Source organism: Falco rusticolus, chromosome 5, assembly GCF_015220075.1.
Source record: "Falco rusticolus isolate bFalRus1 chromosome 5, bFalRus1.pri, whole genome shotgun sequence".
Lineage (NCBI taxonomy): Eukaryota > Metazoa > Chordata > Aves > Falconiformes > Falconidae > Falco > Falco rusticolus.
Window position 1 is genome coordinate 1,040,530 of NC_051191.1, and position 15,804 is coordinate 1,056,333.

Below are 15,804 nucleotides of genomic sequence, written 5' to 3' on the forward strand. Positions count from 1 at the left end.
ACATTTTTAATTATAATTTCAGATTTCCAGACTTGCTCCATGTTTTGCAGTTTCTTATCCTCCTATTTTAACTCCTAAAGATATCCCTTTAGACTGTATCAGGGACTTTACTGGTGAGAATGTATCTCTGAATCTGAGATGGCTTCGGGGAAGATAAACATCTGGGCAGTTTAACCACAGTAGCAATGGCCTTGGGTTTGCAAGATCTGGGGAAGCTTGAGCTAGAAGCTTTCAGATAACTTGCACTGCATGGAGGGTTTTGGAATGCCTTCATAGCTCACATGCCTCCATCCTGCTCGGTTTGTTCTCAGGGGCAGGTTTTAGATTGACACCTAAGTGAAGTATCTGTGGGGCGCTTGATATCTAGGCTCCCAGCAGAGTCAGTGGGAAAGAGGTCAGTGCAACCAGTGCAGTCTAGAGAACAGTTTTACCGTGTAGTCATTTGAAGAGCTTGCAAGGCTGCATTGAGGAAACCTTGCCTAAATGTAAGCATCTGGTGGTGTTTGAGGCTCCCAAGGAAATCGGAGACATCTTTGCAGAGCTGACAAGTGTGATGCGTGGTAATGATCTACAAGATCACTGCACACTCTGCAGTGAGAGGTGAAGGGCAGGTGGAATGTTGTTGGGCACTAGATACCTGTATGTGAATTGCCTCCGTTGACATATTGACTCTGTCCATTGAATGGGAAATCAGGTGCCGAGTTCCCACGTGGAGACGCGTGGTGTTGTGATCTCAGACTGACTCCCGCATCTGTATGTGCCCAAATTCTTGTTTGATTATTAGGTATGATGTATTATTCCTTCTCTTCAACCCCGGTCTATCTTTTTTTAATCAAAATTCATCCCACAAGTGAATTCTCCTACAGCCTGGTCAGGTGTCACTGGGAGATTTGCAGCTGGGCCACCAAAATGTGGTACAGAGGAAGGTGAAAGTGATCTCTATTAGTTTTTGGGCAGTTTCTATTATCTGTCTCCAACACTGACAACCTGACTACAGTGCATCCCAAGACTGATAAGGAGATACTGTTGGTTTTGACATGTACAAATGAGTAAAGTGTTGCTTAAGTGTTTATTTCTTTCTCTTTCAGCTATTGTAATGGATGTATGTTAGATCCAGATTGTGGTCTCTGCTACAAATTGAATAAATCAAGTGTTGTTGAGTCCTCCTGCATTCCTGTTGATAAAGATTCTACAATGAAAGCAGCTTGGGGCAGGTATGTCACTTCTCAAGATTTTCTGGTCTTGTGCTCTGTGGGCTGGTGTGTTTTATGCTATTGAAAACACTTTTGCTTTCACATAAAATATTACTCGTAGGATGTTGTGGAAGAAAAAAATAACTTGGCATTGTCAAAAAAAGGCTATTACGTTCTAACAACTGTTCTAAATAAAAGCCTTGACCCTGATGCGTGCAGCCAGTTCGGTGTAGTCTGCCACTTAGAAAGTATGGCAAAAGTACACTAGCAATTAGGAAAACAGCTTTTACCTGAAGTCTTCATTCATTTGAGGTGGCATATTGCCTAGGTATACACTTAAAACCCTCTGCATTAATGTTCTTTTAAAATGCTTTAATTAAACCACACTTTCAATATTGGCCTACTAAAGAAACTGAGTTACTCAGCTGAATCATCTAAAATGATAAAAATCTGAAAATTTCACATTGTCAAAAGCATGTTTTGTGGCCACAGATTTCTGTGTTCCTGTGCTTAAAAGCAGCAGCATGCCTTATGTTGCAGTTAGGTTGTATAATTGTGTGCGTTCGTAGATAAGTCCCAATGCAACTGCAAAGTACATCACACCTCTTTTTGTTAACACAAAGATTTCCTGTGAAGTCACAGCAATGTTCAGGTTTTCTGAAGTATTGACTGTTCTTAAGGAATGGCTTTATGAGTTGGAACAGCATCCTGTAAAGGCTTTATTGATACTTTAATAATGATTAGGGCTTGAGTTAGAGTTTAAGATGGCTCAGTGCCACAAGGGAATTATATAATTACTGCTGATAAAATGTGTAATTACTACTGAGAAAACCTCCTCGCTGTAGTTCTTCTGTGCCACCAGCATGCCGTAAACATACCTGCAAAACAGGCATTCATGTGGTGGTTTGGGCTTTTTGATATTTATTTTTTTTTTAATTTTCCTGTGTATTTCTCAGAAGTTAAAACCAAGTGCCTTGGTGGCAGTGAGTCATTTTGGACAGAGGTTGGAAGCTATGAAAAAAATCTAATTCTAGAATCATTCATTTTAAATTATTCTAAAATTACCCTCCTTTTGATTCCAGTACTGTTAGAATGTTGTGCCTAGTAGTTCGTTCCAGATGTGGAGCAGGGTAGTTTATATTCTTTGTAATCCTAATTTAAAAGCACTGTGATCATTTTGGGGCTGTTATTCTTTATTAATAAATAATCATGCAAACTGCAAAATCTCATCCCTCTTGCTTGTTCTGTGACTGTCTTCAATGATATGCATCATACCTTGCATGTTACCTAACATCCTGACGTGCTCTGCAGCACTTGAACTCTCCTATTTGTAAGGTAACAGATCTCAGCATGCCAAGTCAACATTCATTTCATATATACTGTAGTTTTAAGTAACATGTCTGTGGTTAGCAAAATGGTACTAGCATGCACAAAGACATAAACGGCAACATAAACTTGTTATGAATAGTTGATAGATAAAATCAAACTTTATTTATTAGGCAGTGTTATTGTATAACATAGTAAATGTGAGCATCAGGGATCCTTTTATATTCCTGATTCACTCTCACATAGCACTCCTTGCTGTATAGCCTATTGGAGCAAGTTAGATAGGAAAGAAGGAGTATTTCCTTTTCATATTGCAAAATACAGTATTTCCATATTGTACAATAATTCCATAGCATAAGGACCCTGTTCAAAATCTTTCAAGAGAAGAACAAAACAATTTTAAAATTGTTATATTGGTAGTTGCCAGAGTGAAAGTCCTGCCTTAAGATGGAAAACCAATAAAATATCCAAATTTCTTTTTCCAAAGATAGTATGTTCATCCAAATTTCTAGTGTTTTTCATTAATTTCTAATCTTGCCTCCACCTGGGTCTTTATAGTCAGGCAGTTTTCTAAAAGCTGGTCCTTCAAGCTGTGAAATGTCAGGTGGCATCTTCTGTGCCCTCCCAGCTCTGTGGAATGGGCAAGTGTTTCTCCTCCTCCTCCTCCCAGACAGGTGAATTTCTGCATGCTGGCCAGAGGGAATACCCATAGATTTTGGCTTCTAAGGGTTCACATTCAGATACCCACCCCCAGATCCGCTTCCTCAAATCCTGAATCTGCTTTACAGCAAAATCAGTCCTACAAAGCCGTAGGATTTCCCTGCCAAGCGAGAAGATGACTGCGGTGAGAACGGCGTAGTTACATCCCCGGCTGTGTCCCTGAGCAGCAGGAGTTGTCTGTACCTTTCTGGCAGCCCAGGGAGAACAAGTGCCTAAGACAAACTAGCAGTGCTGGTGAAGAAATTATGTCCATGCTGATCCTTGAAATTGCAGCCCTTCGTTTCAGTTACTTTGTCACAAGCTAGACGTAAAGTGGCAGTTATTCTAAAAATACATGGCATTTTTGTGGTCAGACACTGGTTTAATAATTCGAAAGATGATTTTGTGATCTGTGGACAGCTGATAACCGTTAATTATCACATGTGGCCTCTTTGTAACTCCTGTGTATTCTGATGGCTTCATGCCATCCGGTATTGGCTGAATGAGTTTAAGTAGCTTAAAACCTCCAGGGTTACACTGGCCTCTTATGGCCAATTTATTTTGCCATTCATTTTGCTCGGGAGAGAAGGAAGATCTGAGCTATTTGTTTGGGATTTGTTGGACCTTAGTTTGCCTGTCAGCCAAAGCAGCAGCTCTGGCTAGCCTGCCTGATGCAGGAGGTTCAGAGAAACAGCTTCTGCTGGACTCGGACTGATGATGCTGTGCAGAGCATTTCACTGCTGCTGCGATCCATTCTGTTCATGATTTTCCTGCTGGAAAGCTGGGAGCTGCAGCCACGGAGAGGTGCCTATGGTCACATCACACAATGTGTGCACAGCCACGTAGCTTTGCAGCCATCTTAACCCCAACCATCCTGACGTTCGCGCAGGGGCTTATCTGTTCCTGATGCGTAACCTACCAGCAAGGTAAGAGGTGCTTAGAGGCACCAACAGAGAAGACCTTGTTATATACTTTTAAATCTCTCTGCAGCCACACAGGCTGACATAGAAAAGCCTCCTGTTTATATATTTATAGCTTTGCACTGTTCTTCATAGTTGATCCCAAGGTACTTCGATAACACTGAGGTAACAGGCAATGTTTTGACTGTTATCACGAAATACTGTAACATATTTTTATTTGCAAGAAGTTTCCCCAGTGCCAGCCTGGTGTACTAGACACTGCCTCTATGTGCATTGTTAATCATATTTATTCAGTTATGTTCTACATTGAGAAGTTCTGGGGAGGGGAGGGAAGAGAGCAGAGATTTCAGTCTCCTGTGACTGCCAGCAAGGCTGTTTATGTTGCTGCTGTTGTCATAGAAACCTAGGGAGACAATTAGAGCATCCAAACGTTTTTCAAGACGAATATAGCATTTTGGCTTTTTTGAACATAGGGAACTCGGTGGCCCTCAGGGAGGGAGGGAGCGTAAGAATAAATCTGAACAAGTCCAAGTCAGGCCTTGAAGCAGCATGGGTAATACACAGCGGGTACACTTGTAAGATTGTACATGTAAGACAAAGAATAGAGATTTATTTTTTATTATTTAATCAGTTACATAAGCCTGACTGGTGTTGGAATATAACACAGAGAGGAGCGTCTCGCCCAGGACAGCAGTACAGGCAGGTGCTTTGCTGCCCTTGGTATTACCGCAGCAGTTAACAAAACTGTTGACAAGCAAACCCTGCCGCCTCCGGCTCTGCCAGGGGCATGCCAAGGGCGGTTTCAAGACAGTGAGCAAGAATATTCTTACGTTGTAATAAAAGAAGAATTGTGTCTTCTCTGTCAGTGCAGCCTGAGGGTTCTGTGTTGGGACTCTCTTCTGCAAGGTTTAGGGAAGTTTTGCATTGAGCAATAGCACAGAAAGGCTTGCAGTTCTGTTCTCTTCATGAACACTGATTGTAAAGTCCCTGAAGCCGATAAAGGGCGTTATCTTGCTTTTGCAGATGGGTATGCAATGGGAGGGTTCCAGTATGCAGCTCAGGTGGCATGACAGAGGTTATGGGCAGAGTCTGTCTCTGATGGACTCCACTGAATGTGGAGGTGATCCGTGGTTTCAGAGTGCAAACTGAAATCGAGTTTTTTCCCCACAAGTGCAATTATTCCCACAGTACTCTCAGAAACTTTGAAACTTCTTCCCATGTAATTGCAATAACCCTAAAGGCCAGCCAAGAATGCTCTAGAAGTAACTTTAAATTGCATTAATATTATTACAGTTGAAAGAATAACCACACAAGGAAAGGAGTTGCTAATAGTGCCTTGACACAACATTAACCTTGACATGAGTATGTTGTCAAGAGCACAGCAGGCCCATGACTGTGAGCTAAAAGGCTCTCATAAGCGACTCTGAGCGATTTCCCTCTGGAGAGAAAGATGTTGACTTTATACAGTAAACAATTATGAAGAAATAATAACATCATCTGCAGATCAGAGACAAGCCTAGAAGCCATCCTGTCCACAAAATTAGCTGGTAGGTCTCCACAGTCCCCAAAGGAGGAGGATTGGGAACAGAAATCTATAAAGGGAGAGGAGCTGAGTGATTTGCTTTCTTCAGCCATTTTTATTAACTTTGTTAGAGGAACATCTCCCTGCCATGGGAGTTTAATGCTTCGTGAAGAATCCTGCTTTCCCCATTATAAAAAAGCATTTCCCTCTCTAAGGGCATTTAGTGCAAAAGGGGAGTGCCAGAAGAGCTCTGTGTTTGGGAAGCTTGTTGTTTTCCTCTGGCCTGTGCTCTCCTAAGCTCGCTCCTTCCATGTAAAATTAATAGCATGTTTACAGATGCTCGGCAATGCTGTTAGGTGTCACTGTGTGCCTGTTGCTCATGGACGTCAGTTTGCTGAGGAGTTTGACTGTATCTCGGAAGCCTTTTCTGGGGAAAAGTGGGTTTAAATTACCTGGGTAATGTAAGGAAGCAGGTCAGGCAGGCAGTCAAACCATGGTTCCCAGCTTCAGGAGAGTTTCCACTGCAGAAATGTGCCTAATGACTTGGCATTTGAGCCTGGACACTAACTAGATGCCAGTGGTTAAAAAAAAAAAAAACCAAACAAAACATGGGAGCTCGTTAGCTGGATTCTCAGACAACAGCCTGGTTTATGTCCAGTGGGGAGCATGCCAGTGTCTGCCACAGCCTCAGGAGTATTCTGGGGAGCTTTACATTCATACAGTGTTGCCTGTTGTCTAATGCATACCAGATGAGACTGTTAAAATGATTAGAATACTTTTTCTTTGTAGCGACATTAGATTTTTCTAGAAATGTCAGGTTCCTTTTGCTGCTTGTGAATAAAGACAGACATAAATAAGTTCATTAACTTTGTTTTGCTAGTCACTGTCTTTTGCAATGTGACAAGTACATTTGTAAAAGTTGCTGTGTCTGCTTTACTAACGCCAAAAAAATGTATGTACGTATTCACACATTTAAAGACTGAGAATCCATTTTCAGTATGTGGTGGGGAATGGGTATACAGACCTTCCCTGTTACCACAGAAAGGCTAGCACCACAGCAGCCTTCCAGGAATGAAGCACTCCTCTGTCTGGGGGCAGACATTGCTTGTTTTGTCATGCATTAAGTATTGGTAGAAGATTTTATTGCTGAAATGGTGGTTTGGAATCTTTGTACAAGGGCCTGCAGTGAAAAGTGCTGCTTAACTCAACAGCAGTTAGAGGAGAAACTAGTATTTATTTTACCAAGTCTTCAGATCAGCAGATGCAGATTATACAAAGGATTATGCCTCTCACAGTTGCCAAGTGGAAAGATAGTAGAGGGAGTAAGTGATTCAGGAAAGTAGCAGGTTCTACAGATTATTTACATCTGCATGTATATCAGCAGCACTCAGAAGAGCTGCGATTACAACCAGTACTCTTAGAGAAATTCCGTTCTGGGCAATATGCTAAATGTTTACTAAATTGAAATATTCATCACTTCAGTAGGAACCAGAATATAGAAAACCCCCTCTCCTGTCCGGGATCATCTAGAAAAGAAACCCCAAACGTATGTGGTTTCGAATAGAGTTACATTTTGATTTATTATCTTCACCACTACCACGAGGTATGGAAACCTGGAGCAACTGGGTGGCAGGATGGAATGCTGTTTGGCCTATTTGGTTAGGATTGTGTACTTCAGCATAATAATATCTAATATACATTAGTGAGGTGTGCAAAAAGAGAAATGAAGAAAAGATCTGAAACTGTTTGCAGTCTGTCAGCCTAAGCTAAGGCACGAGGTCTTTTCTGGGAGGAGCTATTAGTGTAATCACAGTCTAACGGCTGCACATACTGGTGCGATTCTGGAGAGCTAGGGAGGTAGAAGAGGAACTTAAGAAATCTCGTATGCATATTTTAATGCCATCTCTGCTAACTGGTAAGAGCAAATAGGAAGAAGAAAAGGATACAGTGATGCAGAATATTGTGTCCTCAATCGTAGATGAAGCCTTTGTTATTGGTGAGGCAGGAGTAGGCTGAGAAATAGGTGCAATTTTAATGTTCTGATCCTTTCAGCCACTCCTCCTGCTCAAATCTTCAAGGCATCACATTTTTCAGTTCTTTTAAAAGGAAATTATTTTGTGATGGGCCTCATAACCATAGTAAGATCTCTTTAAGCATTTAAAAATACGGTAAAATCTATGTATGTACTTAAATAATTTACATTGAGGGTGGAATTTTGTTGATCTTTAGCAGAAGATACGGTCTCTTCATTACTTTTTTAAATGTTCAAGGGGGGAAACCCTTTTTATTTATTACTTAATTTTTGACTGGATCTAATACCTGAACTAAGGTTAGGTCCTTTGTAGGTGTAAAATAATGAGCAGAGCAACATGATAATCTGAACTGTGAAACTATTTACATTCCTTTAGGGTAATCACTTAGTAATTTCTATTAATAGCTCTAACTCATTATATCTACTCGACCAGTGGTAAATTCTGGATGCTTGAAAGGGAGGACAAAACAGACTCGTAGTCAGTCCTCTTATGAAATGAATGTATTCTGGCTCTGGAAACGTTTAGACTATATGCTGAAGACAAAATATATTTGTTGGAGACACCCAGTGCAAAGTAGGATTTTAAAGCAGGACTGGTTGGTTTGAAACATTGTTTGTACATTTGTTCTCTACCTGTTTATTTCTATTGCACTTTGCCACTAAACACTGCTTCCAGACCTTACTCTTTAAAGGCATTCTGGTAGAGAATGATGAAGAGACACATGCTGACAGCTGTTTGGGTTACTTGTTACAACTACTTCAGGTGCTATAACATTGAGGTAACTGGAATAGAAAAGCAAAAGTGGCCCTTGAGCTAAAAGATGTCCAAATGCTGGTTTGTGTCAGGAAAAGTTGTGGTGGGAAAATGTTTGAGTCAGTGTCTTCATCGGTTAAAAGTGGTCCAAGGAAGAAGATGCTGTGGTGATTAAAATTTGAATTTACATTCTGTTGAAGGTGCAAGCTTTCTGCTCATTTCAGTCATTCTGTCATCAGCTGAAATGGGACTAGAAGGAAAATACCATTTCCCATGCAAAAAGCATGTCTGAAAGATAGATGGGAAAGTGAAGGCAAAGAAATGCCAACGTGTATGAGAGAATTGGCAGTCTCTTGTCAGTCTGCTTAGAGTACGTGGATAATTCCTGCAGCTTTTTTCTCTCTCTTCCCCCTTATGAAATGTACATTGGAGAAGAGTGTCATTTATTGCCTGTAGAAGCCTGCTGCTAATTAGCTTCTTCAGCTGCTCGTCTTTTTAGGGACAGATTGAAAGACGTCCATGCCTTACCAGGAGGGTTCTCCCAGGGCAGTATCACAGCAGGGGCAGAGCACAGCCCTGGCAGAGCACAGCCCTGGCAGAGCACAGCCCTGGCAGAGCACAGCCCTGGCAGAGCACAGCCCTGGCAGAGCACAGCCCTGGCGCTCTCCTCGGCCGAGGGGATTGGAGAGAGGGGCAGAGGAGGATGCTTCACCAGAGGGTGCGAGTGTGCAGGGAGCTGCTGGTGCGAGAGACTGGGGGCTTTCCCCTTCTGCCTTGGAGCCAAAGCAAAAGGAACTGACTCATATTTGGGAGCGTGTGCATTTTTTTTCTGAGAGGGGACTACTTCCATTAGTAGTTTTTCACATCTATTTGGTCATTGACGCTGAAGTTTGGATTTAAATAAAAGTTCTCTGTGAAAATTGTCTCAGCAAATTCCGTCAGGTTTTTACAGTCTGAAATAGATTTACTAAATTGAAATTTTCTCTGATTTTTAATATTTTAAAATATTAAGTGGAAAATATTTTAGAAAGGTGCACGTGGTTGGGGATATTTATTGATAAAGAACATTCAGTAGGGTCGAACACAGCCCTCCATAGAGGATCCGGAATCCAAATTTTTTGTTATACCTTTAACAGCATCACTAATCCAAATCTTACACACCTTTTTTCTGTAATAAGTAACTCTTGAGTAATCACACCATCTGATACAGTAAAACTGATGTCTTCCCTTCTTAAAAGGATGAAGTTTTTAGAGGAGATTTTTCTTTATGAGGGGAAATAAATTAACATATTTCTGCATTAGGACTGTTGAATAATTCAGTATGTTTGATGAGTTTAATTCATATAAATTCTTGTATGTGCTGTCTGCATGTGTGGCTCATTTCCTTGAGAAAGGAGGCAGTAACATCAATCCCTCACTGGCACAAGATGAGCTGGAGTTATTGATTCATTTGATTTAAAGTTGTGACCTTGTTTTAACTCAGCTTGTCAGTTAGTACAGGCTAGGATATGGGCAGTCTGTCAGATAGTAGGTCATACTTCTGAACAGCAGCACTTTGGGCATTTCTTCTTGCTTGTAGGATGTATAGACTCTTTTTTCCTGTAGCTTTCCACAGCTGTCACATTAGCTTTGCATAGATGATAATGAGAGACGAGTTTGAGGTTCTGCATGATTATTTAGTTCTTCAGACCTGTGATTCAGATTATGTATGTTCCCATTTAGCATATTTTCTTGGCAAAATAATTATTGCCAAAAAGCACTTATTTATGTCAAGTTCTTTTTAGTTGTCAGAAGCCATCAAAGATAGATGATTACTTCGATTTCTGCTGAGTTCTGCTGCTGCCGGATCCCAAACTTTGAGTTTCATGTAACAGTGAAGACTTTGCTACCCATTGCTTATAGATGTCATGAGCTAAAGTTAGTGTAATCAGTTACAATTTCTGTATTTTATAAAATTCCTTAGATTTGGCATAGATATTGCACCTGCATGCACAAATCAAACCAGAGCAACACTATGTTACGTGCTCACTCTTACAAATCAGGTGTGAAATAATTATATTGGTATAAGTGGCCTTACAATATTATTTAAATTTCCTTGGGGCTCCTTTTTCAGTTACATTAGTGATTTCCAGTGAATTTTAGGGCTGACAGTGGAGTATTGCTGTGTTGGTGGAGTTAATCCAGAGCCTCCCCAGTACTGCCTGTGTGGGCAGGGGTGCGGTGCTTCATCCCCCTTCTGAAGCACCAGTTTCTCTGAGCTTTTTGGGGCAGAGCTATTGCCACCTACTGGAATCAGGGAAAAGCTCCTTTTTAAAAACACTTCTCCATCATCTGTTTGCAGCAAGGAACGCAAGATCTCAGGACTTTTAGTTTGAATAGATTTCCATTGTAGTAGCAGAAAGACAGTTGCTGGCAATAGTTAAAATGTAATATTTTAATATTAAATATCTAAACTGCTGCTACAGAAATTGAATGTAACGGTTCAGTACTTCAGATGGAAGGTTAAGTTTGCCAAAAGGTTATTGTTAGACCTATTACAATATAAACTTTATACGTATGTCAATAACTAGAACTTAAATAGAGCAGGGAAGTGCTAAAAAATGTGTCTTAATACATGTAACATTGATCTTACTTGTCCTTACAATTTTTGTTTCAGGCTCAACAAAAAAAGCAAATTCAGAAAATTATTTTTACCCGCACGCACTTTCCTTTTGGTTTCAGTGGAAATGTCAGAAGGATAAATATTTTTTTCTCTCTTCGCTTCCCATTGAAATATGTGGTCGATTCTGATTTTAAGGTTTCAGCAGCTCTGTGGAAAATCATTTCTGCAGGGTGGCGGTGTGGCAGACTCCAAGGCGCAGGGACTGCTGCGTGGTGTAAGCAGTAAGTGCAGTAGCTTTAGAATCTCAGCAGCATGCCTGCAGCGTGACCTGGGCTGCTCGCCGGGCACTCCGCTGGCAGGGCAGGCAGCCTTTCTGGAACTTGCCAAGGAAGTTATCTGGGCGATGAATTGAATCAGCAGTGCTCACCAGTCAGTGCAACATCTGGTCACTCGTTATAGTTGTGTCAGCGTGTCCCAGCTGTGTTTTGAGTTTGGGGTTTGGGTGGGATTTGCTTGGTCTTTCTAAATTGAACTATAAATCTCGCTGTTATCTACTAACTTCATATACCAGGTTTCAACGTGAAAGTATTTTTTTTTCAATACTTTGTACATCTTAAACTTTGGGATAATTAAAAGCAATAAATTTTTCTCTGTTTTTTTTATTGTTTTCTGGAGTGTTTGGAAGCATTCAGAAAAAAGAGATTGTAACATTGAAATAGAACCAATTTCATTTGGAAGTTGAACTTCCAGTGAATATTTCTGTTAAGTTACCTTCATACTGAGTTACACCACCTTGCTTTTTTTGGTTTTGGTCTTTTTTGACCATAGGCTTAGAATTACTTTTGTCAGTTGTAACTCAAGTGATGCTTTTGAGACGCTGATGACATTCCTTTGCTAGTACTGCTGACACGTGGTGTACAGGACAGGCACCAGTAACAGTTGCTTGTAAGTGCAAATAAGAATAAGAAATCTGGATAGTTTGTTTTACTCAACTTCAGATATCTAAAATGTTGACCTTAAGCTATCTTGTAGTTCCTTGACTGATGGATAAAAGATGCTGTTCTTTGTTTGCAGCTGTCCTTTGCCTGTGTTTTATAGAATAGACTTTGTTACGTCATGCCAGCAATTTTTGCATGTTGTTCTGTTAATAATACTTTAATTAATCTTAAAGTATTGATACTTGTTATTATTGAGCCTTGCACTCAGCCCTTTCTACCAGCATTCCTTGGGACAATCTGTCTTCATATACTACAGGGAAGATTCTCCTGGGAGAACTGGTTCTTCTACAGTGAATAGGCAGCTTGTTGGTGTTTGTGTTGTAACCAAAAGAACTTCAGAAATGCTAATTATTAAGCAAGTGAAATGTAAAATCAGGTGAAAAAACAAATGAGATTAAATATTAGGTAGAGATTTATTTTATAGTAAACTTGCAGAAAATTGTAAAATGCCGTGTTTGACATCATAATCTTCAGAACAGTTTGTTTCAGTAATTTAATTATTAAGTATTGGTGCTGCAAGGAGATAAAATCAGAATGACTAAATGCTTTTGGATCTGGAAACAGAAGCTAGAAATTCTCCAATTCGATTACCCCAGTTCTTTCAGTAATTTGGTTGGAGCCTGGTGCTCCATCCATAAGCTCTCAAACATGTCAGAGCAAGGATGACCCAGAACTTCCACACGGAAATGCCAGGAGCAGCAGAACCGCTCCAGTCCAGGGAAAGACCAGGAGCGCTGAGCTACACAGAGGGGTTTGCACGCAACTGAAATATTTAATATGCTAGTCTGTCACAGATGCTAAATGCCAGTCTGTCTTTAACAAAATATATTCGAGTCCTACATTTATAAGCATTTTTGTCCTGAAAGAGCTCTAACAGAATGAAGCCTGCCTGCCTGCAGGCACCTGTGAGTAGCGGAGTGTGACCAAACCTGTCTGGGTTTTGGTGGAAAGCATTCTATGGCACAGGTTAGCTCCGGGAGCCCCCCAGGTGACTGGTAGCCACATTCCAGTTAAGCTTGTCACTGAGATGCCCCAAAGGTATGTCTGTCAGAAGAAACGGCCAAATCATTCATGATCGCTCCCTCCTTTCAGCAGCAACGACTGGATGAAGGCACGGGTGTGTCTGCACGCTCGCTGCTGGAGCTGTTTGTTCCAAAAGTGAGCTATTTCTGCATAACCACAGAAAAAACACTAAACAAACTTTAATGCACAGCCTAGGGTCATAAGGAGTCCACGAGTCTTTCTCAACCCTGATGGCTGCTGGGAGGGAAATAATGGCTCATTCTGTTTCCAGAATGCCTCTGCGCTACCTTTTTGCTGGCTGTCATGTGGAGATAGCTTTGTGCTTGTGTTGTTTAAAATTTGTGAAATGACATCTCTTTCACAACCAATTAAATATTCCTAGATGCCACTTCTTGCGAGGGCTTGCCGTGTGCCTGTGCCCATGCTGCGGCACAAGATGTTTCTTTTCAATTTGTGATTGCTGTGAACAGGATTGAAGGGAAAATGTGCAGTAGCGGCCAAGGCGGTGGTAGCCATAATTCTCTTGTTCCACCAACTGTTGTGCAAACAACTTATGTCATTGAACCACAGCCCCATCACACCCGTCACATCTCCGTCCAGACCTGCACGCAAATGCATGATGCTTTAGGTGTTACAGCAGTGGGTTGTACCCGCTACCACATGGCATTTTTTCCACTCTGTCTGGCAGAATGCAGTGTTTTGCTTATATTTCTTGATACTACTGTAGTACTAAATTATCTATTGACCATGACAAAGGCTTCAAAATGTTGGGCAGTATCACCTTCATCATATTTACCCAAATTTCTAAACATTCTTTGCTGATCTGCACCTCAGTAAAGTTCTCTGAGAGTCAATCATACTTGAAAGTAAGAATTAGTGAAAACTACAGCATTTAGCCAATTGCAGTTGTTCAGTATGAGAATTAGGACCGAACTATTTCTCTGCCTCTTACTGGATCTTGCTTTCTTGTGAGGATTGGCTTAGACTTTTTTGGATACAGCACTGGAATCTGGGAGGCTTCATGACTTGCTGATGGCACTCTGTTGGAGCCCACCACTGTGTTTATAAAGTGGTTGGAATTCTCATGCACATCAGTAGTTTGGAAGCTGCAAGATAAAAGAGGAACAAAAGAGGTAAAAGATTTAGGGTTAGTAAAATTGTGCAAGGATATGAGCGAGTTTTGTGTTGAGAGTTGGAGTTTCAGTGGACCAGCAGGCACAACCTCTTGTACAGGCACAGACTTCAGCAACAGGGTGTGCCTGTCAATGAAAGGGATGAACCCAGGGTTTATTTGCATAATAAGAAGATTTCAGTAAGGACTTTCAGATAGTTTAGTGCTTCTGAAACACTTGTGTGGCTGTCGTTTTGGTTGGGGGTTTTTTTGGTTGTTGTTTTTTTTTGTTTGTTTTTCTTTTTTTTAGACCAGGGTTTGTATTCTATAAATGAAAAAGCAGGAGAAATTACTGAAGGTCTTGGTCTTTAAAGTACGCAGATGTAAGTTGTCTGTAAACCATTGGAATACATCCTTGGAAAGGGGGAAAAAAAGGCAGAAATCTTACATCGCCTGCTGTTGCCTTCTGAGCCTCACCTGAAATGGTGCACTCTCTTTCATTGCTGCTTTTTCATATTCTTTGTTAGCTTGTAAATGCACAGAATCATCTTTAAAGTTGCAAAAATATATTCTTGTGTCTTCTCATGAAAACATGTAGCAGATGTGGGCTTTGCTCCTCCTTTAACATTACCTTGCTGTAACTTTAACCTCATATAATGTCTAGTTCCAGTGAAGCTTTTGCTGATATTTCGGAGAAAAGTTTTCTACAACTGAATGTTAACTTCTGAAGCTAATAAGTGAGTCATAATTTAAATTGAGAAAAAGCTCTTCAGAATATATATTAATAATCTCCATCTTGACCAAAAAACTGTCTTTAAACTATTTACTCAGTTTTATGAAGAATCTATCCTGAAATAATTACCAGATTGTACCCTTGTTTATTTATCATATGCATTAGTATTTGATTCTCCAGCTTAGAATTACCACTAACTACTGTCAGTGTCACTGAATTTTACAGTTTCAAACCTTGAAGTAGTCTTCTGGGTATATATAATAAACTGATTTTTGTCGTGGCTTCTTAACTGGAGAATACTGCATCTAATTTTTACAGCTATGATTTCAACCTGTGAACCCCTTAGCCAGGTATTAACCAAGCTGTCCTCTGCCAGCTGTTCGTTGAGTATAGTCTTAGACTTGGACATAAATGGATATAGACTGGACCTCTGTACACTCAGTTTGTGCAGTAATATATTTAGATATTTGAGGGGTTTATGTAAATTATTTTTACAGGATGCTTTTTTCTTTATATATAAATAAATATTTCAAATTATCTTTTTTCAGAAAACAGTGCTAAAAGAACTTTTTGAACAAAGAAACAAACTCAAAAATATATGATTTTTGTCGCGTTTCATTTCTTTGTTGAAAATTTGGGCCGTTTCAAAGTTTTTTACAAAAAAAATGAAATAAATAAGCCATATTCCTTCTCTTTTTCCCTCAGATGAACAGCTAAATTTGTATCTGAAAATGTCCAATGTTAAAAAGAAACACAAAATACATTACTTTGAAACTGTGACCTGTTGTCTAGTGATTAAAGTAGTTAAAATGATGATATGTAGAAATGCGTGAATGACAGTGATATTCCGCTAAGATGCTTATGCTCAAAACTAATTAAGATTTTGCATTT

At 40.2% G+C, this 15,804-nt stretch overlaps 1 protein-coding gene across 2 annotated transcripts in view; it reads left to right on the top strand.

Moving 5' to 3' along the window:
• Positions 1 to 15,804, top strand: part of SLC2A13 (solute carrier family 2 member 13) — a 169,346-nt gene that overhangs the window by 136,788 nt on the left and 16,754 nt on the right. For both annotated transcript variants that reach the window (XM_037387736.1, XM_037387735.1), the window contains exon 7: positions 1,089 to 1,214. In XM_037387736.1, the coding sequence (XP_037243633.1) occupies positions 1,089 to 1,214 (126 nt within the window). The remainder of the gene's footprint in view (positions 1 to 1,088; positions 1,215 to 15,804) is intronic.